Source organism: Lissotriton vulgaris, chromosome 12, assembly GCF_964263255.1.
Source record: "Lissotriton vulgaris chromosome 12, aLisVul1.2, whole genome shotgun sequence".
Classification (NCBI taxonomy): Eukaryota; Metazoa; Chordata; class Amphibia; order Caudata; family Salamandridae; genus Lissotriton; species Lissotriton vulgaris.
In genome coordinates, this window is record NC_141700.1 from 510,648,181 (window position 1) to 510,672,658 (window position 24,478).

The 24,478-nt window shown below is 47.5% G+C and overlaps 1 protein-coding gene across 1 annotated transcript in view; it reads right to left on the reverse strand.

Annotated features, from left to right (window-relative positions):
• AARS1 (alanyl-tRNA synthetase 1) overlaps nt 1–24,478 on the reverse strand; it is a 336,551-nt gene that overhangs the window by 184,128 nt on the left and 127,945 nt on the right. Inside the window, exons 10-11 of the mRNA XM_086945275.1 lie at nt 4,389–4,513; nt 1,675–1,819 (exon numbers count right to left, since the gene is read on the reverse strand). Coding sequence (XP_086801401.1) covers nt 1,675–1,819; nt 4,389–4,513 — 270 coding nt within the window. The remainder of the gene's footprint in view (nt 1–1,674; nt 1,820–4,388; nt 4,514–24,478) is intronic.

The window sequence follows — 24,478 nt, forward strand, 5'->3', positions numbered from 1 at the left end:
CATAGCTCGAGACGGCCCCTTCCTTAGAGAACTTTAAACTCCTGTGTAACGCGAAAGCATTTTAAAGAGGCTCAGCAGAGATGAAGCGCAGTAAAATGGAGTTTTACTGTGTCCAGAGGCCGTCTTCCTGTTCCTTCCGCCGTTGAAGACCAGGGAGGCTTGCGTAAGCCACTCCGCCGCCACAGGGCAGAGACAACACGCATCAGCAAAGCAACTCTTGACACTGTTGCTGCATGGGGAAACCTGCATCAGGCCTTCTTGGAGGCAATAGAAATTGTAGGGTGGAACGAGTGAATTAGACGTGCTTGCTTCATTTGTTAAAAGACAAATTCCTTTGCGTGTTTCGCACCTAGTTACCCGAGAGATCTACCCTAGAGGGCACATTTCAGATTGCAGAAAGTGAAGGGTTAAGTAAGGGCTCGAACGACTACAAAGCTGCGGGCAGTGTGGAGCCCAGAGGCTTGCAGTGTACAGGTTGGCAATGCTAGAGTCACGAAAGCAGTATGAAGGGAAGGGGGGCAGTACATGTGGTAAATGACAACAGACACCTCTCCTCGGTTAGGCAGTCACTCCGGTCCAGAGTCCAGCCTATTCAGGCGCGAGTGCTCTGGCGAGCTGCATTTTAAAGTCAAATGTATCCTCAATATGCAGACGAAAACACGCTTTTGTAACAGGAACACAACCGCAACTTCAAACCGGTCTCGGACTGAACATTGCATGCGCATCAAGGAGTACACTTATGCCACTTGAATCCATATCGAGGTGCTCCCTCACAACAGCACGCATCCGGGACCAAACACATACAGGGAAAGCATTCCAGAGTTCAAATAAACAGAATCCTGCACACCTATCTATCACAGAATAGACACACCAAGTGTTCGAGTACCACAACCAACACAACAGAGTTGTGCTCCAATGCACTAAACCCATCGAAGCTATCTGCTCCTCTCTCTGCTTAAAGTCACATTTAACATCTTTCACCCTATTCCTCAGCTACTTTTTTCGCTTACATTAACTCACTCTAATAATTACACCTAACTCCTATTAACGTCAAATATAATCAATTGAAAACGGAGGAAATTATTACATTTCCTTGCAACATAAATGAATCCAATAACCAATAAATCTGCAACAATTAATAACCACTTTAGACTCCGGAGCACTGTGCTACTTGCCATAAAGTGCTTAAATGCCTCGGCACAGGTGGTAAGCGCTAAATAGATGTAATTACAACACAATACATGCACAACTCCTACGACAGAACACATTAAGACATACCTCTGATCATGCAGCCAGCACCGCCCAAATATGGAATTGGCTACTGGAGTACTAGCAACCTAGTGGAAATCAACCAGGCATTGTAAATTGCAATGCCATTTATTTATGTTTTAAAAACAAAAATGTCATGAGCAATGCCAATAGCTCTAACTTAAACAAAGCAGAGACCATTGCATTGTAAATGCTTGCTTGTTTTGTTGATTGTATTGTTGCCAAACGACTCCTTGCCAGTAATACTTTTGTGCACAGAGCATGTGCTGAATTATGGATCATCATATGGTGAAATGTAAACACACATATACCTCGGTTTATGTTTAGGTTCTTCAATCGCCCCCATCTAAAGGAAGGTGAATATGTCTTATTGCAACACTTTGCCCTTCAATGATGAAATCTTACCATAGCTGCCACTGGCGTCGGATTTGTAGTTGTATTTTGGGGAATCGTCTGTAGCATCCAGCCCACGGGAGCGCAGCTCTTCAATGGCATAGATGTCCAGCATGAGCCTATCCTCGTCACCAGCACCTTTGCCTTGAGATTTCAGCTGAACAGAAGAAAAAAAAAAATACATCGCAATATAAAAAGACATGCAAAAGCCTTCGGAATAGTAAGAGCATTTGGTGAAGGAGTAAATGCTCAATAACTATTGAACACCTGATAAAAAGCTTGGCAATAACTAGATAACAGGTCAAATATATTTCGCACATCAATTGTGGCCTAGACAAATGAGGACTAAGGAGCAAAAGAAACTAACGGGATATCCAGCAATCGAGTGCAGTGGTTCTTAACCTTTAGACTTTTAGGGCCCTTCGCGAAATCACTACTCGAATCTGGGGTCCCCTCCCTATAATCGAAATCTCAAAATAATGCATAAAAATACAGAAACAAGTACAGATCAAACGAATACATAAATTAAATATATAATTGAGTCCATAAGCAAAGAAAATATACACAAATCTAAATGTTCACTCAATTAATCATTTGTTAAGCGCACTGCATACCCGCAAGGGTCTTAAGGCGCTTTTGGGGGGGGGGGGGGGGGGGGGGGGGGGAGTTGGGGGCCGCTACTGATCGAACAGCCAGGTCTTTAGTATCCTCCTAAAGGTCAGCAGGTCTTGGGTCTGTCGTAGGCTCAGTAGGAGGGTGTTCCATGTCTTGGCGGCGAGATGGGAGAAGGATCTCCAGCCGGTGGTTGTTTTTCGGATGCGCGGGATGGTGGAGAGTCAGAGGTCGGCGGAGCCTAGCTGGCGGTTGGGGTGTAGAAGGAGAGCAGTCTGTTGAGGTAGGCTGGGCCGGTCTTTTGGAGTGCCTTGTGTGCGTGGATGAGGAGCTTGAAGGATATCCTCTTGTTGACGGAGAGCTAGTGTAGGTTTCTCAGGTGGGGGGTGATGTGGCCGTGTCGTGGTACATCGAGGATCAGTCGTGCTGAGGCGTTTTGGATACGCTGTAGTCTATTGATGAGCTTGGTCAGGCCTCCCGCGTAGAGAGCGTTTCCGTAGTCGAGTCTGCTGCCGACGAGGGCCTGGGTGACTGTCTTTCTTGTATCGGTCGGGATCCATCTGTAGATCTTGCGGAGCATGCGGAGGGTGTTAAAGCAGGAGGAGGAGGAGACGGAGTGGACTTGCTTGGTCATTGAGAGCGTTGAGTCGAGGATGATTCCCAGGTTGCGTGCGTGGTCGCTGGGGATCGGGACTGCCCCCAGTGCCGTTGGCCACTAGGAGTCGTCCCAAACTGACGGGTTGGAGCCGAGGATGAGGACCTCCGTCTTATCCGAGTTCAGCTTCAGACGGCTGATCTTCATCGAGTCGGCAACCGCCTTCATTCCTTCATGGAGGTTGGCTTTGGCGGTGATGGGGTCCTTGGTGAGGGAGAGGATCAGTTGAGTGTTGTCGGCGTAGGAGATTATGTTGAGGTCGTGCTGTCGGGCGACGTGTGCGAGCGGGCCATGTAAATGTTGAACAGTGTCGGGCTGAGGGAGGATCCTTGAGGTACGCCGCTGATGATCTCGGAGGCTTCGGAACGGGGGAGGCGGACGCTCTAGGTCCTGCCGGAGAGGAAGGAGGTGGTCCATTCCAGAGCCTCGTCTCGGATCCCTGCGGCGTGGAGGCGTGCGCGTAGTGTGAAGTGGCAGACAGTGTCTAAGGCGGCGGAGAGGTAGAGGATAAGTGCTGCAGTCTCCCCGTTGTCTAGCAGGGTCCTGATGTCGTCAATGGCGTTGATGAGGGCGGTCTCGGTGCTGTGGTTGCTGCGAAACGTTAACAGAAGGATAGAGGTTTTCCTAATGTAGCTTTATTTCTAAAAGATAAAGAGGTACGCTAGACTTTAGCTTTGCCTTTTTGCACTTAATGCATTCTTTTTTTGTCCACATTTACCTGAGGCCATCAACTGTCCATACGAGACTGTTTACTGTACTTGCACTGCTCCCACAAATCACTGGTTAGGGTAACAACTTAATTTTTAGCTTCAAATTTTAAAGTCCTTCACATCTACAGAGAATTCCAATATTTTTTTAAAACTTTCTTTATGTATATATAGAAAATTATTCTATTATTTAAGTTTGTAAGCAGTTGTGGGCCCTCTGAGTAAGTGTAGCACACCTTCAGGTGCCCACGTACACAGATTAAGACACAGTGATGCAGTATGAAAAGGCCCTAATACCAGATCAGAGGTTTCTCAGAAAAGTGTCACATAAGAAACATGCACAGTGTACAACACAAAGGCAGTACTCTATTAGACCAAGAGAGCATTACTGATCATCAATGTCTGATAAAAGAGTGTACAGCAGTAATCTGTGTCACCATAACAACAAACAAAATGGCATAGTTGCTGGATAAAACTGGCCCTTTCATGGTAGGAAATGGCCAGAAAGTTCAGCGATCACATCACTAATGAGGGGTGAGCAGAAATAACTTGCATATTCTTTCTGTCCCTGACCAGGCATGCACAATTTTAAAGATCTTTCAAACAGACATCACAGTTGTGACTCCATATCTGATCGTTAGATCAGCAACCAGCAAGTTAAAGTAACACTATTCCATGGAAAGCAGACCAAACCGTACCCATCCCAACGTCTCCCAAACCCACCATGGTCATATTGCATTATCAGATGTTACCTGTGCTGATTTTCGCTCTTCCTCAAAGCTTTCCATGTCCACAACAAGGCCACGCTCTTCAGCAATCAGACCTGTCAGGTCCACTGGGAAACCATAGGTGTCGTAAAGCAACCATGCTGTATCCCCTTAAGACAGTAAAGAGATATAATTTTACAATGCAATATAATAGCAGCAGCCAGACCGGTCATAAAATGCGGTCCAACAGGCAAACACATCCATTGTGTGGGAGGTGAGGAAACACAACCTTTCACAGGACTGAATGGGTAAACACCTCTAATCCCAGTTCTCATAGTTTGCTTTATCCCTTAACTCAAAGAGCACAATATACCAGAAGATAAGGAAGGTCACGTAAAACATTTTTTGTGAAAATGAATCCTTGAAGTAAATTTGACAACAGAATGAAAAAAGTTGGATTTTTTATACAATTACATTCAAATATTATATTGAAAATCCGTTCTTAAGCCGGCCCATAAAAAATGAAAATAGGGACATTAGCTGCTAACATTTGACTTGTGGAAATAGCTTTGATCCAACCAGGAAAGGGAATGCAGTTATTTCTGAAAACACAGAAATGATTTGCCTCGCTATGTATCGCATGGATGGAGGATGTTGAACCAGTGAGGAAAGAACCATAATTTACAATCAGCAGGTTTTAATTTGTTTTGATATATTTAGGTTTCAGTACGTCTTATGACGATTTTAGACCAACATCCAATACAGAGGTGAACAGTGCCACCTTAGTTATAACACCCCATTTTCATAAGAACTCCATCTACCCTAACTACATCAATCCCCCCAACTATCCGCCCCACACTAAACTCCCTCCTTGTCAGCATCTGATGTTACATCCTGATGCCAAATGATGAGGGCATACCAATGGGGAGAGCATATCAGTAGGAAGGCCAAGGCCACTACCACCTATTTTAAAGGTTTACTTTAGCAGATCTAACACCAGCAACCTTTTGAGGCACGTAGCCTTATAAAACCACGTTTTGGAAGGGTCACCAACACATTACAAACTTGCAAGAGGCTACCCTTATCCTTGGCATAGTAAAAGTCAACTTAGAGTATCCCAACAATGACTGCACCCTATGCTGCAAGTATAAGCCCCTAAGGAAGGGAAAACATTTAAAGTAACTGGATACAGTATATGATGAAGGAAAACAAAAACAGAAATTCCCTGAAAAAAACAACAGTTAAAGAAATGTTTTTCTTATGTATGGTTCTAATACTTTAAAGTGCTAAAATATTAAATTTACTTTAAATGGTTAAATTACTGTTCTAGTTGATACCAAAACAAACCAATGAAAGTTTTCAGACGTTAGCTCCGTGATCCAAGACTCTCACAACAGCCATCCAAACCAAATACAATTCTTATCAACTCACAATATTTGCAACCAGTAACATCTAAAAGTTCATGTACTAAACAACAACAAATACTCAAACCAATAACTAATATCACATTCACCACTGTCCCTTTCATACCCTTAATGGTAATGCGATCTGAAATTTCATATCCAAGATTATTTTGAACATTGTGACTGCATCCATCACATCAAGGGTATGGTCGTAAGCATTGCATTTAGTGAGCAAGTTATGGCTTGCATGGCAGTTGCATGAGCTAGGACTGCAGTGCTGACCCTAACTGGGAATTATATGAACATGTTACTTAACTTTTGTAACACCTTTTCTTGTGGAGACCATCTAACTGCAGCTTCCTCACCTTGTGAATTTCCCCAGTGTTAGACTGGATCAGGAAGATTTTTATAGTATTTCCCTTGCGCTGCAGTACGTGGCGTGTTGCAGCTCCACGTCAGGTCAGTCTCACTGTGGAGGGGACGTTAGGGCCATTATATCGGCGTCATCTCTGTGCTGCCATAAGTTTCTTTCTGAGATTTGTCCAAGCCTTCAGATGTGGAGCCCATAGACATCAGATTGTGCCAGTGTGCAGATTTCTAAGTTTGAGATCTTATGAATGCTGTAGGAGTTTTTCCACAGAACTGGGAAGGGGTGGGTGGGTAAGGAATCTGCAGTTAAACAGTCTTTACATTAAAAAGACTTATCTTAAGTAACTTATTTGTCTGATAGAGACTTCTATACAAAGATTCCACACTTTTCAAGTAGATACCAAAGCAATACCTCCCCAGGTGGTGGGTCTGTAAATGACTCAAATCAGGAAATTCTGCAGGACCGACCAGGCAAGTGCCGAATCACCAGATCTGGCAGCCAGCGCAATAGTGCTTTGTGAACATGTGGAGGGACGCTAACATAGCAGCCTGGCAGATGTCCAAGACTGGCACAACATGCGTCAGAACAGTGGTAGCAACCTTTGCTCTTCTACAATGAGCATGCAAGTCTTTTGGGGACTACTTCTTGGCTATCCCACAACAGATATTCATGCATAATACAATCCATTGGTAGAGGGTTCGCTTTTGTACCACTATCCACTTTTTGTATATAGAGAAGCCCAAAAAGTTGATCTAATCGAGGGTGTCCGATCGATGTAAAAACGGAGAGCCCTCTTAGGATCAAGATGGAGTCGCTCCTCTTCCTTGGACAGAAGAGGTGGGGCACAGAAAGACAGCAAAGTAATGGATTTTTTTATGTGGGATGGCAGATCTACCTTTGACAGAAAAAAACACTTTTGTATGGAGGACCAGTTTGTCCAGAAAGATGTGCAAGGTTGCTGGACAAACCCGGCCTAGAGTTCACTTAGTTGCCAAGCATAGGTGATAGCAAGAAGGAACAGTGTCTATATGGTCAAAGGAAGCATTGGGCTGCTGTACATCAGTTAAAAAGGAATGCACATCAAATAGGTGAGAACCAAATGGAGATCCCAATGCAGAACCACAAATGGTGTTAGGAAGAAGTGGAGAATCCCTTCCACTTCTATAGGTACAGAGCCTCCTCGCACTTGACCCACGACGCCACACCTCCCTGTATTCTGCAGTACCACATGGCAGGTGGTTGTGTTATCTGTGAGAACCTATACCAATTCCTTCCTGGTGGTTGGAAGAAACACCTTCAGTACCAAGCGAATCGCCTACAACTCCAACATGTGGATATGGAGAATGGTTTCCACCAGATACTACAGTCCTCTGATCTCCACCTCTTGCAGATGACCTTTATGACCTCCCAAACTCATAACAATGTATTCATCACTATCAATAGTTCTGAGTGGGGTAGCCATGCCATGGTCCAATAGCGGTCATGCAGCCATTATTACATATCTTTTCCTCTGCACCCTCCAGTGACACCTGGATGGAACCCAAAAGGTTCCTTGGTGCTGAGCCCACTAAGTCTACAGATTACAATGGAGAGCCTGTGTGTGCCACCGGATGTGGACCACAAGTGGATGTAGGAAGCCAAGAAGCCTCAGAGTCACTCTCAATGAGACCCAGGTCGAAAACTGGGACATTGGGATCATGACCCAAATGCCATGGCCTCACTGAGACGGCGAGAAAGCTCACAAGAGAACTGAATCTTTTTGGGCTCCAATGAAGGGAATCCGTTGAAGGAGTCAGGTTTGACTGTGGCACGTTAGCGGAAAAGCCCAATGAGGTCAACAAGTTGGCTGTCGTCTGGAGGTGGGTTACGACTTCTTGAGGTGAGTCCACCATCAGCAACCAATAATCTAGGTATGGGAAGACTAGGATTCTGAACCTTCGCAGATGAGCTGCAACCACCACCATCAATTTTGTGACACCAAAGGTGCACTGGTAAGGCCAAAGGAGAGTACAGAGAACTGAAAGTTCTATTGGCCTTCCTGAAACTGCAGATAACGACTGTGGGACTGCAGGAGAGTGATGTAGAAATAGGCGCCCTGTAAGTCAAACTCCCACATCCAGTCTCATGGATCCAGGGCAGACCGAATTTGGGGCAGGTTAAGCATTCTGAACTTGTCCTTCTGAAGGAAGGAGTTCAAAGTGAGAAGACCTAAAACAAGGCAAAGGCCTCTGTCCTTTTTCTGCACCGCAAAGTAACAGGAATAACAGCCAGTCTCGATCTCTGACACCAGCACCATCTCTATGGCTCCCTTGACTAACCTTCCCAGTAGACAAGTGGTCCTCCAGGAAGTGTTGTGGTGTCGGTCGAATATGGATTAGTTACTTACCTGTAATCCTAGTGGTCTTCCAGGGGTATCCTCATCAAAGTCATAAGCACTAGAATATTCCCACCCATGCGCAGGACCCCGGAGAAACAATCATGTGATATATATATATATATATATATATATATTTATTAAAAAGCAACTGCAGCCTTACACACACCAGAGCTGAATGATGCTGTAAGGACTCCCCATTATATCATAAAAGAATACATTAGAAACAGGGAAAAACAACAGCAGAACATGTAATGCTTAGCAGTCAGCACAAAGTCTCACATAGGACTGAAAGCATATACAGCTGCCAGGCTGCACTGCAGAAACATAGCATAAAAAGGCTGAAAAGCTAACTTGTAGCAACCCTGAGATAAACTGGCACTGTGCCTTTAAGGCAGTCATGACCCCTAGCTTCCCATCATGCCTCAGGGGTGACAGTTAAGTCAATTGCTCTTTGCAGTGACTCGAAAAGCCATAACACAAAGAGTTGACATTACATTTTTCTTAAAAATACAGTGCTCCTTTGCCCGGGGAGGCGGGAGGGTTGCTTATGACTTTGATGAGGATACCCCGGGAAGAGAACAAGGATTACAGGTAAGTAACTAATCCTTCTCTTCTAGGGGATCCTCATCAATAGTCCTAAGCACTAGAATAGAATAGTGAGCCTCACCTCATCCCCCTGGGGGCAAAGGAAACAGAACGGTAAATTAACCAACCAGCTCAGATAACTAAGCCTGGATAGATATATCACTATCCAAATAGATTCCTCAAGGAGGCCTGACCCATTGGAGTATCCGCCCTGGAATCGGATTCTAGACAATAATGCTTTGTGAAAGTGTGAACCGATCTCCAGGTTGCTGCCTTGCAAATTAAATTTCTGATATTGGAACATCATGCAAGAAAGCTACTGTGGCCGCATATCCCCTAGTGGGATGTGCTGTAGGAGACAACAAAAGGGGTTTATGTGCCAACTGGTAGGCCAATTTTATACAGGACACAATCCATCTTGAAATGGATCTTTTGGAGGCTGGGAAACCGGTTCTCATGGCACCATAATTCAGAAACAATTGATGAATGGGCTCAAAAGGAGGACCCATTAATCTAGACAGCACCAGATTCAATTCCCAAGGGGGCGAATGAGTTGGAACTGGGGGATACACTTTTTTCAACCCCTGTAGGAAATCCTGGACCACCTGCATTTGGAAAAAAGAAAGTTAGTTGGGCAATTTTCTGTATGCCGTAATGGCTGACAAATGAACCCTGATCGAGGCATATTTCAAACCCGCTTTAGCCAAATAAAGTAGGTAAGGAAGAATCACTTCCTCCTGCCCCTTTGTAGGGTCAAAATGATTCGCAACACACCATAGGTAGAATCTTTTTTTCACTTAAACGTGTACGAAGCTCTTGTGGAAGGCTTCTTAGCCTCTTTCAGAATGTGCATGCTGTCCTGCCGCAGATTCAAGTGTCCGTATTGTAGGACCCCAGGAGCCATGCTGCCAAGTTCAGAGAAGGAAGTTGGGATGGAGAATTTTCCCGTCCATCTTGGTCAGCAGGTCCGCTTTGTAAGACAGTCTCCTGTGGGGTAGTACCGACAACTGCAGACGGTCCGGGTACCACCACTGACGTGGCCAGTCCAGAGCCATCAGAATCATCTTCATGTTGGATCTGATGAGCTTTGACACCACCTTCAGGATAAGAGGCAGAGGAGGAAAGGCGTATGCAAATGTCTCTGACCAATCCATCAAAAGTGCATTCCCCCTTGTCCCTGGACGGTGGAATCTGGATGCGAAGGCTCAGCACTTTTTGTTTCTGTTGTCTGCGAACAAATCTATTGACGGACGAGCCCACTGTTGGAAAATATCCGCCACCACCTCGTCGTGCAGCACCCAGTCTGGCTGATCTTCGAAGTGAGCGCCCCTGCTCTTACGTTCTGCTCTCCCGGAAGGTGCCTGGCCACTATGGAGAGATTCCGAGCCAGTGCCAGATCGCTTGAGCCTCCAGGGAGAGAGGGCGAGAGCGCATACCACCCTGCTGGTTTAGATAATACATGGTGGTCGTGTTGTCTGTTTGGATCAGGATAGAGTTGGACGTGATCGACGGCCAAAAAGCTTTTAGAGCAAGATGGACTGCCCGTGACTCCAACATGTTTATGTGGTAGGCCTGTCCTTTTTCGGACCACCGGCCCTGCATTTGAAGGTACCCCATGTGTGCTCCCCATCCTTGCACAGATGCATCCGTTATCAACTATTGCACTGGAACTGGCTGATGGAAAGGGACTCCCACCAAAAGGTTTTGCTGTTGAATCCACCACATGATGGACGATTTTGCTGCTTGGGAGAGAACAATCCGGTCCTCCAGCGACCGTTGCTTGGTCCTATTTGTTTTCCAGATCTTGCAGCAAGGGTCTCATTCTAAGCCTGGCATTGGGAATGAGAAATATGCAGGAGGCCATGGACTCCAGCAAAGATGCCACCTGACGGACTGCTGGGCGATCTGTCTGAAGCAGAGCTTTGCATTTCTGCTGCATCAAGGAAAGTCTCTCCACCAAAGTAAACGCTCTTCCTTTGTTTGAGTCCAGAGTCGCTCCCAAATAATGTATTGTCTGGATAGGCTGTTAGACTGACTTCTCCATGTTCACATGAAGACTGTTAGAAATGGGATTTCCGGTTGGCTAAGGCTTGCGCTAAAGCCAGGCAGAAACCACCACTCTGGTCAGGGCAAGTAAGTTACACGCCAGAGGTCTTCTCTGCACTGGGGGAGCGGCCCTCTGTCAACCGGGGGCGCTCTACCCTTAGAAATGCCCCAATGTGCGAGTTGCCTCATGGCCTTGAAAACAAATAGCCCCGTGTCTGTGGAGCCTTTCAGGCTCAAGACAAATGCCCCCGGTCGTTGGGAGTCCTGCTCTGGGGACTCTGAATTAACAAATGTGCCCTGAGCCTCTCACGGGCTCTTAAGAACTGTGCCCAGGTCGTTGGAGTCCCTCTCGGGGGACTCGAAGTGGCCAAAATGCCCCCTGAGCCTCGTGGGCTCTAAATAAACAAAATGCCCCCTGGGAGCCTCGGGGCTCCAAATTACAACTGCCCCCGAGACGCTGGAGTCCCCCCTCCGGGGACTCGTGTTACAGAAAGGCCCCAAATTGCAAAAGCACCATGGGGGGGGGGCTGCACCGGCAATTTGCCCTGATGCCCTCTCTCTCCCCCAAATCAATACAACGGGACCCACCTCACCGGGACCTGGGGCGGGGGCTCCTCGGCGCTGCTCCTCTGCGGCGTCTCCCTGCTGCCGGGATTCTTTTCACTGGGCTGAGGTGGGGGGTTGGCACAGCAATGTGCCTCGCGCCCCTCCCTCCGCCGGAACAGGCCGCAGGCTCCTCTGCTGATCACCACGGGGCTCTCCCGGGCTCTCGGGAGCCCCGTGGGAGACGCCGGCTTCTGCTTCTTCTCGCGGTGACGGGCTGGGGGATCAAACACCTCCTCTCCTTCCGGTCTCCTGGCGGCCCCTTCAACGTCCTCTGTGTGGCTGCCTGACTTCCTGCGGGCCGGCCGGGGAGACTCTTTGGCAAAGAAAACACGGGGTAGGCTCCCGTTATAATAAAAATAGAAAGTTCCTGGCGGGGGTGGCACCCGGGCCTCCCAGATATCGACACAGCTGCAATCCGGCAGGGTGGGCATCGGCTCTGAGATAAAGCAAGGAAAGGGGGGGAGTGGATCCCCACGCCGGGGAATCCCTCGAGGTAGGGCTCTCTGCCCCAGCTGCGCAATGCCCTGTTTTGAGGGGGGAGGCCAACACTCCCCAAGCACTGGCAGGCCACCCAAATCCACCCAGGTCCAGGGACAAAGTCCAGGAAGAAATGAAGGCGGGGGAGGGCAAAGGCTGGGCCCAGGGGCCAGCTCACAGGGCCCTCCAGGCAGGGAGGCAGTCCCAGTGGCGGTCCTTCTGGCGTCCAGCAGCAGTCCCCCCCCTTAAAACCGGATCATCAACAGACCTTTACATGGGGTCACAGCCCCTCTTTTATACACCAAATCCCTTTGTTTAGGCTTCAGGGTGAAGGGGAAAAACCAGTCGCAGCTGGTTTTGGAGCACTCTGTTGTGCTCAACCACTCTTCCCATTCACTAGTCAGGCTAGGGACATTAGACGCACCACAGGGGGCGAAGCCAGCATTGTGTGGGGAAAGCCCAGCTCATTCAGGTCCCAGGTGCACTCCTCCCTCACATCACTCTTGCAGATCTCTCCACTCACCACCGGGGTAGACCCATCCTGCCTCCTGGAGCCAGGCTCACCAGCCAGCTCCAGCCAATCACAAGCTAAACAGCCAATTCACATAAATTACACACACAGGCCAACTTCTAGAAGTGGCACTTCCACACTAGACACAATCATGCTGCACACATCATCCCGCAGCATTTAATCACACGAGTCCGCACATACCAAACTCGCATCTGCACTCCCCACGCATCAGGAACTACCAGGGACACATACATTCCCCATGCATTCCTATGGGAGGGCAGGCCAACCTTACTACCCGCACGCACTTTACCCTGGGACACAGTGATAAAGTGCACAGAAGCCAAAAATCCCTAACACCAGGTCACCATTAAAAGCAAAAGGTTCAGGGGTGAACCTGCCAGAAGGGCCAAGTCCAACAAAGAACCAGTCTGTGGAGCAGATTTAGTCAGACTTGAAAATCCTTACTTACTTTTTGCGGCGATGGCCCTTTGATGAGCCAATTGTCTAAGTAAGGGTAAACAAACAGACCTTTTCTGTGTAGGGCAGCCGCAACCACTGCCATGCACTTGGTAAAGACTTGTAGGGCAGAATTCAGTCTGAAGGGCAAGACCTTGAACTGATAGTGTTTGTTGCCGACCACGAATCAAAGGTATCTGCGATGATGTGGAATTATAGGTATGTGGAAGTACGCATCTTGGAAGTCCATCAAACACATCCAATCTCCTGCTTGTAGATGTGGACATATTTGATGAAGGGCCAACATGCGAAACTTCTCTTTGACAATGACTTTGTTCAGCAAGCGAAGGTCCAGGGTCGGTCTGAACTTGTGCTCCAGATCTTTTTTGGGTACGAGAAAGTACCTGGAGTAGACTCCCTTCCCTCGCTGTGCAGAAGGAACCTCTTCTATGGGCTTTTTTCACAGAAGGGTTATCACTTCCTGCCGAAGCAGCTTTAACTGGTGAGGACGAGATCTTTTCGGAGGAATGTCCTTTGGAAGCACACGAAAATGTAGTGCTCATCCATTGCGCAGTATACTTAGCACCCAACGATCTTTTGTGATGCTGCACCACTCTGCCAGATGATGTGAAGAACTTCCTCCCGCTGGAGAGGGCAACGGCGCTAGAGGAAGCTCCTGCTCATTGCTTCCCTGCCGATCTGGCCGTGTTAGAGGACTGCTGCTGGTGAACTCCTCTACCTCTGTTGGATCTACGGCCTGGATACTGCGACTTGCCTGGGCCTTTACTCTGGGACCATTGAGGGGTTTGAACCCTCTGTTGGTAGCCCTTGCGTTGGTTGCGTCTGTAGCGACGCTTAAACTCCTTTTCCAATCCAACGGCTTTGAGGGTATCAAGCTACGCCTTCATCCTACCCATTTCCTCATCGGTATGAGTGCCAAACAGTGAGGAGCCGGAAAAAGGGAGATTCAGGATTCTGTGTTGGGCATCTGATTTGAGAGCGGTCAGTCTCAACCAGGAGGATCTCCTGGCGCAAATCCGATGGGCATAAGAGTGCGCTGACAGTGTAGCACCATCCGCTGCCGTGCTGATCACTTGGTTGGCAACAAGCGACCCTTCCGTGATGACCTCCTCAAAGTCTTTTTGATCTTCTTTTGGCAACTTCTCTTTGAAGTGGTCCAAGGAGTCCCACAAGGCCCTGTAATAGTGACCTAATAAGGCTGCTGCACTGGAGACTTTCAGTGACGATGCTGCAGAACCGCACACTTTACGTCCCCAAGAGTCCTGGGACCTACTTTCTTTATCGGGTGGGACCGATGACGCAGCCACAGTATGAGTTTTCCTTGCTGCCGCGATTATAACAGAATTGGCAGGCGGACCTGTCTTCAAGAACACAGGGTCTGTGGAGGCAGGCTTGTACTTCTTCTGAATCCTAGCCGGAGCGGCTTTAATCGTAGCTGGAGTCAGAAAATTTCCATTACGGGCGTCAGAAGTCCAGGAACCAGAGGAAGTAACGGACAAGAGGCTGCTCTCTGATGCAGAGTCTCAAAGATAACCGTTGTTGCCACCTGAGGGGATGATATCTCAATGTTTAGCTTCTGAGCCCCTCTCTGAAGCACATCATGGTAGGTGTTGATGTCATATATCGGAGACACTCTAGACAGAGGGCTGTCCGATAGGGTGGGAGAAAAGTCCCTCTTCGAGGATCGAGTTGAAGAAGACCACGTAGGTGACCACCTTCTTTTTCGATGGGAAATATGTCTGCGTTCCCATGATCTGCCCCTTCGCTCCTCACGCCTGGGTGTATGCGATCTGTCCACTTCCTGTACCAGTCTCTGTAGAGGTGACCTATGAAGAGGACTGGCGTACTCTTGCATCCGCTGTGTTGCTCCTGTATCCTTACTCCAGTGATGCAGGGGAAGGAATAATCTTGGAGACAAGTGCCAAGCAGGGGAAGCTTCCCTGTGCTGTGGAGACCTATGACCCGGTCTGCTTGAACACCTTTCTGGAGAGGCAGATCTTGTTGAAGGATGGCGTGACGCTGATTCCGTTACCAGAACCACCGATCCTCCTCCAGACCTCACGGAGGCTGGTCTTGACGTCAGGAGTGTGCCTCTCGACGCCGACCTGGACCTCCTTCTCGACGTCGATCTCCGGTCTGTTGTTGGACCCGGTCTCGACGACGTTTCCCTATTCCTCGACTTAAAGTGCCCCGCAGACGACGCCTTTTCATCCCTTAGTCTCGACGTCGATGAGCCGACGGCGGCAGAGGGGTTCTGCTCCTCGACGCCGATCGTCGCAGTGTTGATGACGGCGGAGGGCTCTTCTTCCTCAATGCCGATCGTCGTCGAGATGACGGAAGAGGGCTGCGAATCCTCGATGCTGATCGTCGTCTAGATGACGGCGGTGGGGTCCCGATCCTCCATGCCGATCGTCGCCGAGGTGACGATGGCAGAGGACTCCTGACCCTCGACGACGATAGTCGATTGACTGACGACGACGGATAGGTACCTGCCCTCGATGCCGAACGTCGAGCTGACGGCGGCGGAGGGCTGACACTCCTCGACGCTGATCGCCGCCAAGTTGACAATGGCGGAGGGCTTCTACTCCGCGACGCTGATAGACGCCGGGTTTACCACAGCGGAGGATCACAATTTTTCTATGACGTACCTTAATGTCGATGTCTTCTCGACGGCGAGCTTTTTCTTGGACAAATGACCCACTGGTGGTAGATTTTTCAGCGCCAAGCCTGACTCTGAAGTAGAAGGGCGAGGGACCTTGCTTCTGAATGTAGATCTCGCCCTCTTGGAGCCCTTCTTAGCAGGTGACTTGCCTCTGGAAGTCTTTTCTGCCAGCCCATAAAGACAAATCCTTTCTATGTCCTTTAAAGTTCTTTTGGACAGGGTCTGGCAATGATGACAAGCCTTAGGGTCATGCTCCTTAGGCAAACAAAGAATACAGACCTCATGAGTTTGACCTGGCCTTTTTTGCACAAGAAGGGCAGGGGTCAAAAAGAGAACGCATTCGGAGTGGAAAAAATGCCCAAAGACTTACAAAAAAGAGAGAACCTTACTTCAAGAGATGAAAGACGTCGAAGGAAGTAAAGAAATACCTAAAAAGTGAAGATTATTTCTGACTTAAATCAGAAAAAAGTGGAGCTGTGTAACCAGGATCCTTACCGAAGGATCCTTCCCGAAGGAGCCGGAAAGAACAACTGACCTAGATATATATAGCCTGTATGCTGTGTTGAGTTAGCATGAGCTTTTTAGGAGTTTAAACGCCATTTCACTTTCTGCTGCTTTTGCACACGACACATAATTGTTGCTTTAGCTTTGAGCCTAGTCGAATGTTTTTGATTCATACGAGAATAATATGTTGGTACACGGATATCAGCCTTGCTTGGCGAGCTGTGTCTGTACAGTGAGTGCTGAAACCTTCAAGGATATTTCAACACAGTGGTTGTTGTAAGCACTGTTCTTCGCACGTTCCTAGACATAACATACATGCAGCTGCAGCCAAGTTCTGGCTTTAGGCGCGTTTTATATTGCTTTGTACAAGAGCATACAAACACACTTGATGGGGCTTCGCATGCAGAAGAGCTGGTTGCTGATGTGATCCCTTACCACTAGGATCTTGAGGTATGGGGCCGCTCTGCTAAAACCCAAAAGAGACCTTCTTAGATATAATATACTAGCTAGGGAGGGTGAGAATTAGGTTTTGTTAAACCCTATTCATTTTAGCATAATACTATGTTTTCACCGTTTGTGTTCTATGAACTAGTGACTATGCGGATTACTTTGTTTCTTATAATATGTTTGCTTGTATTAGCTAAGATACTGCGTTTGAGAACACTGCATTAGTGAATAAACATTTCAAATATGCACATGTCCTCTTCTACTCCTGGTTCTGGATTGCAATGATTGTATAACGAAAGAGTGTTCATGTGTTCCACGTTACCGGAGGTGTACTAAGTCCATGTTCTGGTTTGTCTAAGCATTGGGAGTTTATGATGACCAATGAGACACTGTTTGCTAGTCTGGTAGGGGATTTTTGGTACTAAGGTGAGTTTTGGCACACCCTAGTTCACTGAGCTTCCAAGCCTTTATGCACAGTTCTGTCTGAGCATGGAATCCCTGCGACATGGTGCCCAATCGTTGGTGGTCTTATTGCACGATACTTGAGTAGTACATCATTCAGTCCTTAACACCTTCACTATTGTTTCCGGTTAACAGTGGTGTCCGACAAACCTACCTGTATGCGTATAGGTCCTTTCAAGCTTGAATCTTTCTAAAACGGTTTCATTGAGTTACTACCCAGTTGTGCTACAAAGTTTCCTTTGTACCTTTTTTCTTTCTGTGTCACTATGGCTGCGGTGGACATTGCGCAACATAGCCGCATAGCGGTGCGCAATCATTTGCAGATTTATAATGTCACCGAAGATGGTATGGCCGTGATCATGGTAGTGAGTGCAGAGGTGGCTTACCCGTATGAGATTTTCTACTCATGAGTGACCTTCCCAGCTGTGAATGCAAATACTCGTGTGTTCGACACGTACACTCCCACGGCTGTGCCAGCAGAATATGCACCATATAGGGCACAGGAGATTCCTATTGATACTTGGCAGCATCGAGTGTGGTTTAATGGCGCCCTACCCCATACTTTAGCAGCTCCGAGGTTAGGTCCTTTGTCCATTCCAGGCGCAAATTGGCCTGTTTTGGCTGGTTTTACACCTCATCCTCTGCACGGAGCATGTAATGTAGCTGAGTTAAGACTACTACATGTAGTCGCAATTAGCGTGATTAGGAAGTTAGTGATTAGGAAGTTGTGAAGTAGTGTGGCTCACTGGTTAGAGGCGGCAGACCCGAGAGCAGAGGACGGCCCGGGACCAGGGTTCGATTCCCGGCGCGGCAGGTTTCTGGACCAGGGTCAGCGGACTCGATAATTCTCTCGCCTTGGTGCCCACTCTGATCAGCTATCACACTCGGCAACTCTGGGCATTAGCTTGCCTCATCTTCACTAACGGCCCCACCAGACCGCCGGGGATGCCTGGTCTCACCCTGGAGATACCCATTAAGGGACCATCTCTCAGGGAAGCCAGGAAGGGTTTCGCAGCGGTCGAAGCGCCTTGGGACCCTACGGGTAAGTAGTGCGCTATATAAATGCCTATACATTTACATTTACATTTACAGTGCCATACAGTACCCGCAATCTCCCGGGCGGGGCCCCGGGTGGTGCGGCGCTTCCTGCCGGGCAGGGCGGAATGAAGCTCAGTCCCGTTATGGTCAACGCTGTGATGGGCAAGCGTCCCCAAGAACAGGATAAATTTCCTTTTTGGCTTGCCGAAAAGTTTGACCAATTAAAAGCAGTATTTCCTAACACGTCTCCTGGTGAAAAACACAGGATTCTGACAATTAGCTTGCCGAAGGACTTGACCCCCGAAATCGGTGACTGAGGCCTGGGGAAAAACTTTTGCGGCGGTCTACGCGAGGTGTTACGGCACTCCGTCTATGACTGTCCTGCCGACGGTCCTTAAGTGTTCAGGATGAACACGGACCTGAGGCTGTGGTTGAGTTGGGTATGCATCTCTGTGGCACCTTTGATGTGGTTTCCGATCTCATACTTGCTAATGTCAAGGGAGATGCGGTGAACTTTCAGGTTGCCAATGCTTTGCAGGCGATTCCAGAGGCCGAAAAACCCCGGCAGTTGGCGGGGATCATTGTGGCGGCTAATAAAACCGTGGGCCGCAATAGTAGGGGTCTCAAGCCTTTTTCTACTAAGGAGAAAAAACAACCCCAAGGGCAGAAGTCGGAAACCGACGAACAGCCCAAGACCAAAAAACAAAATTGGCCTAAAAAACAGAAACAGGGAAAGCACAACAACAACAACAGGAACAAAAGGAACAGGAACAGGAGTCTCGTCCTGCGTCTCCATTGCCTGCGCCCACAGAACGTGTTTATGACTTGCGCGATCGCGCGATGATAAAATCACCTGATCGTTTTCAGGTTTCTGATCAACGCTCTCGTCGTTCTTTTCAGAACTCATAGGCTTTTTCATCCGGTGGTGGAGGAGGCGGCAGGGGTCGGGGTGGCCAGCAAGGACGCGACCAGCCCCGCCCGAAAGACGGTAAAGGCAAGCAGGACGATTCTACACCGAAGAAACCCCAGTTTCAGAAAAAGAAAGTCGCTGCTTTAACAGCACACAGATATGCCACAGATAGTGAGAACCCAGCTTCGGAATCAGACATGGGCTCTGACCTTGCTGGACAGCGGAGATTACCATAGTGCGAGAGGCCCTGCGTCCACTACTGAAGGTGACAGCGACTGACCGTTATATTGTTGTGGAGACAGCTGACACTAGAGTAGCTCCCCGGACAGGATCTATGAAATAGTCTTATTCATTGAGGGTGACATTCAACGCACCATAGAAGGGGTATTTTGGGAGAATCTTACGACTACCTATGACATTTTGTTAGCGGAGGCTGACTGGCCCCCACCTTTTGTGCTCGCAGCTCCGAGAGGGGAGGAGGTAATCCTCCCTAGTTTCGCGCACACAGTCTCGAAGGAGCATGTGCTGAATTTTGCAGAAGAGCGGGCTAAGGCCCTTGCACCGGCTCTGCACCGTACTCACTGTGGATGGGATAAATTTTCGCGTCATCACGAGATTCCTTTGCGGTCTACGCCTCAGCCTCAACCTCAATATCCCTTAAAGCGCGAAGTGAAGGCTTCCGTTGCGGAAATCCTTGAACATTTAGAATATCAGGGTGTTATTGAAACTTGCGTGTCACCAATGAATAACCCTAATTTTACTATCGTTTGGTATTGGATTACCGGCATTTAAACTTGCATTGCCGTACCTGTGCAGTACAGAATACTCACGGCTCTGCTTTAGTGGATAGTCTCGTGCTCAATAGGTTTAAAACCACGCTTGACATTTCCAACGGTCTTTATGCCCACCATTTGGATGGTCTTAGTTCCCAATGGACCTCCTTTACTTGCGGCGGTGTCCAAAAACATTTTTAACATTTACCGATGGGCTACAAGAATAGTCCTGGAGTGTTTGCTGCCCGCATAGTCTCTCTCTTAGAGAGGGTTAAACCAGATGCTTGTTCGTATGTGGATGACATTTATCTCACTGATGATGAACTGTGGGAGCATCTGTGTCGAGTTGACCGCTTAATTTGTAGCTTTGCGGACTTCGGTTACAAATTCAACTTTGCAAAATCGCACATTGCAGAGTACACAGTGTTGTTCCTGGGCTACGAGCTCAACAATGAAGGTCGAGGATTGGCTCCTCACTTCTTAGAGAAATGCGCACAATTGCGCGCTCTGACAACTCTGAAGAAATTACAGTCTTTACTGGGATTTTTAAATTTCGGGAGGACATACATTCCTGAATATGCCCAGCGTATCCCGCCCTTGTATGCTTTGATACAACCGAATTTCACGAAATCAAACTGGCTACCTGAGCACTCGGCCATACAGCAATCTTTGCAGGCTGATCTGCTCGCTTCTAAATACTTATGGACTCGTGATAATCAGACCAACCTAGTGATAAGAATCATCCCTGGGACGGTGGGTTTCACATACCTTACTTTTAACGAAGGAGTATACAGTACCTATTGCTTACAAGTCACACTTGTACACTTTGGCTGAAATGCGATTTTCCACTGTGGAGAAAGTTTTGACGGCTGTGCAGATGGCGATTCTGAAGGAACGCGCTCTGTCACAGGGAAAACGCATGTTGGTTGTTACCCCGTGTCCTGCTTTGGAAGCGGTTACGAAAGCCAGTGTACCAAATTCTAAAGCTTTGCACCCTCGGTGGATACAATGGGCTGCATCATTGACGTCTCCGGATTTCACGTTTACTTTTTATGCCTCCTTACGGTCGCAGGAGTTTTTGCAATAGGAGTTTGTTCATCCTGCTCTTTGGCTATGCGGCCTTTGGAGGATTTCCATTGCATCATATACACTGATGGTTCGGCGCAGGTTGCGCATGGTTCTAAACACGCCTACGTTTCCGCTTGCGCCATTGTGGTAGGTGCCATGGTGAACGATGAGTTCAAGTCCAGGGTCATGCATACACAGACTCTAGGGGACTGCACCGCACAATTGGCAGAGCTTCGTGCTCTGATGCTTGCATTGGAGTACGCTGATCCTAGTGTGACAACACTTATCGTAAGTGATTCTTACTACTGTGTCCAGTCTTACAATGAGAACTTGTTCTTTTGGATTCAGAATGATTTTCGTGATTCCAAGGGTAGCACAATTAAACATAAAAATATCTGGGTCCGAGTGGCTGAGCTTAAAGAACAGTTGCCACTCGTGTTAGTAATTCATACTCTCGGTCACCAGCGCGTTGGAGTCCACGCTGTCGGCAACTCGCTTGCAGATGAAGCAGCGAAATCAGCGGTATCGACATATTTAGTTGCAGCAGTCACACGGTCCAAAAGTAAGATTGATAATGATATCTTGGCGGCTGTTGCTGCCACTGAGAAAGGAGATAAATATCCTACGGGGTTCCCTTCGAAGTACACATACCACCTAAGTCCCGATAAGGTTCCTTATGTGAAAATACCTGAAGTTTGAAAGAGATTGATTCCCAACTCAGATCGCAGACATTCACTGATCACAGCGGCCCATGAAGGGGTTGCGTCTGCGCATGCGGGCGTTTCAGCTACTGTGTCTCAGTTGCAACAACGTTTTTGATGGCGGGGACTGTACAAACAGACGCGTGACTATGTCCTTCAATGTGACATTTGCCAGCAGATTAAGCCTTCAACTGCTACGCGTCCGCCCCAAACACAGTTGTTAATTTCTAATAAACAATTTTGTTGTGTTTATTTAGATCACTGCGGTCCTTTTTCTTCCGATACTGCGTATAAGTAGCAGTTGATTCATGCACACGCTTTGTTTGGGTCTGGTCTCATCGCAGCGCTGATTGACGGACTGTCATCAGGGATTTGCGTGTCTTTGTAGGGATTTTTGCCTGTGGTACCTTCGATTCGGATCAGGGTCCTGCTTTCGCCTCTAAGGCGTATAGGGATGCCATGACTTCGATGGGGGTCCAAGTCAAGTTTTCGTCTCCATACCGACCTGAGGGTAATAGTGTTGTGGAACGAATGAACCGTGACTTAAAGCAATCACTGACAGCTCGAGTTATAGGCACTGGCAGAAATTGGCTGGCCCATCTCAATGGCATGCAGCGTGCTCTTAATAATCTCCCTAGAAGGTCTCTAGGAGGGCGGACCCCATACGAAATGCTCTTTGGTATCAAGATGTATGTCCCCAACCTTGACCGTCTAGACACGGTTGGTTCGGCTGCCTCCTTTGACGTAGAAGAACATTGCAATGTTTTACAGACTCTACAAGAGACCAGAGACAGTCTTGCAAAGGAACATTTGCCCTCCACCTAGGATGATGCGTTGCAGATCCCGGTAGTTGGCTGGCTACCCCAAGTTGGAGAACTGGTTCAGGAGAAGATCAATAACAAAAAGGAATTTGGTCCCTCATACCGTGCTCCGGTTCCCGTGCTTGGAGTGAAGGGCACAAGAACAGTCATTTTACCACCACTTCCAGGTCGTAAAGAGAACAGGTATCTCCATTGACAATGTCAAAATACACAGAGTGGCCGATTCTTCTTAGCATGACACCGGCAGTCTCATGTCCTTCGATAGTGAGAAATTCTGTTTTGGCCACTGCTTCGGATCATGCACCGGAGGAGGGCCTCGAGATGCCTGCAGTTTCAAGTCCTTTATGGAGTGCTTTGCCTGGTACTCGCCTTGATGATACAGACTACACCTACCAAACTGACTTATCGATGCCTGATTTGCAAACTCGTTTAGCCACAGAAACCAGATTTTCATTTGACACTGTTTCACATACGTCGGGGAAGCCCACAAGGCTGAGAGCCTACGAGACATTGTTTAAAAAACATTTTTAAATTCCCCCTTGGACTTGCATTTGGCTGGGGCTTTTTGCTCTCTTATCTTTTTATTTCAATTGGTTTTTGTGTTTTATTTTTTTCGATTTATAAATGGACATTATATTGAGGCGATAACATGCATTAGACATCTGAATGGAACATTGGCTCCCCACACCTCATCACATTCAGCCCACAGATTGAAAAGAGACTTGGCCTTTGTTAACATCACCGCGTGGCCTGTCCTGGATGGAATAGTCTGGGATGCAGTTAAATTTCAAATCCATGGTCCGACTGAAGTTATTAATGTTCCTAATGTGCTTAGAGTTAACATGGGGGATGTGGTTCAACAAAACATACGTTCTGATGATTGGGATGTTCAGGCCGTAGAGGCTTTGTTTGCGGATTTAAAGTATTATGCTGCCTTTGATGCTGAAGATTTATATTTAGAATCTGCTAATTATGGTGATTTGTTTTGCTTCCAACATTTTGGCAATCATTACTTACATAAAACTAATTCTAGGAGAAGTACTGTGAATTATACCCAGTGGGAACATTGCCCAGCGCCTTTAAGAGGCAGCTCAAACACATTTTTAAAAAGGTACACTTATTTTATTGACTTTAATCAGTCCAATACCGCCTCCTTTTATTTTAAAATAACAGATAAAGCCATGTCCAAAGTTAGACTTACCGATACTAAGTTACTGTATTCGAAGTCCTTTCTAGACCAGTTCGCTGTTGGTGGCTACGAGTTGTGGAAGGAAACTATTGACCTTAAATCAGTTTGGGGTTCTAAAAGTTGGCAGGTACAAGGCACTGAGGCTTTGCACCGTGCAGGTCTCATCCCAAATCATATGTTGTTTTTGAATTCTACTATCTCACAGACAACATGCTTTGGATTGGCTACTGCTAAAAAATTAAATTCTCCTTCCTTCCCAGATTTGGAAGAATATTCGGGTTGGGAAAACTCAACAAAGTTTTCAATCAGGAGTTGCAGACCCTTTTGCTAAATTCATCCTTTAACATATCCAGTTTGGATCCCAAGGGTTGGTTGATGTGGCACAGAAGTGCAGATTCGTGCCAGCATCATTTTTTGGGCCTGGCTGAGGGTTTAACACAGGTCAGCGTAGACCCCCGTTTTGAGAGTGACCATTCTGTGACCACTTATTCAGTAGGTAAATTGTGTCAGAATTGGCTCAAACACTCTACGTTGGCGTCAGTAAAATTGCATTTGTCTAAACTGACTGATGAGGTTGACTTGAATGATTTCATAAAGGGCCCGGCTAAAGGTAGATATAAAAGATGGATCTATGCCGTTTATAATGAACTCTGGAAAACATCACAGATTGAAAGGGCTATTGATCAAGCTAATTTGGGAAAAGTGCTT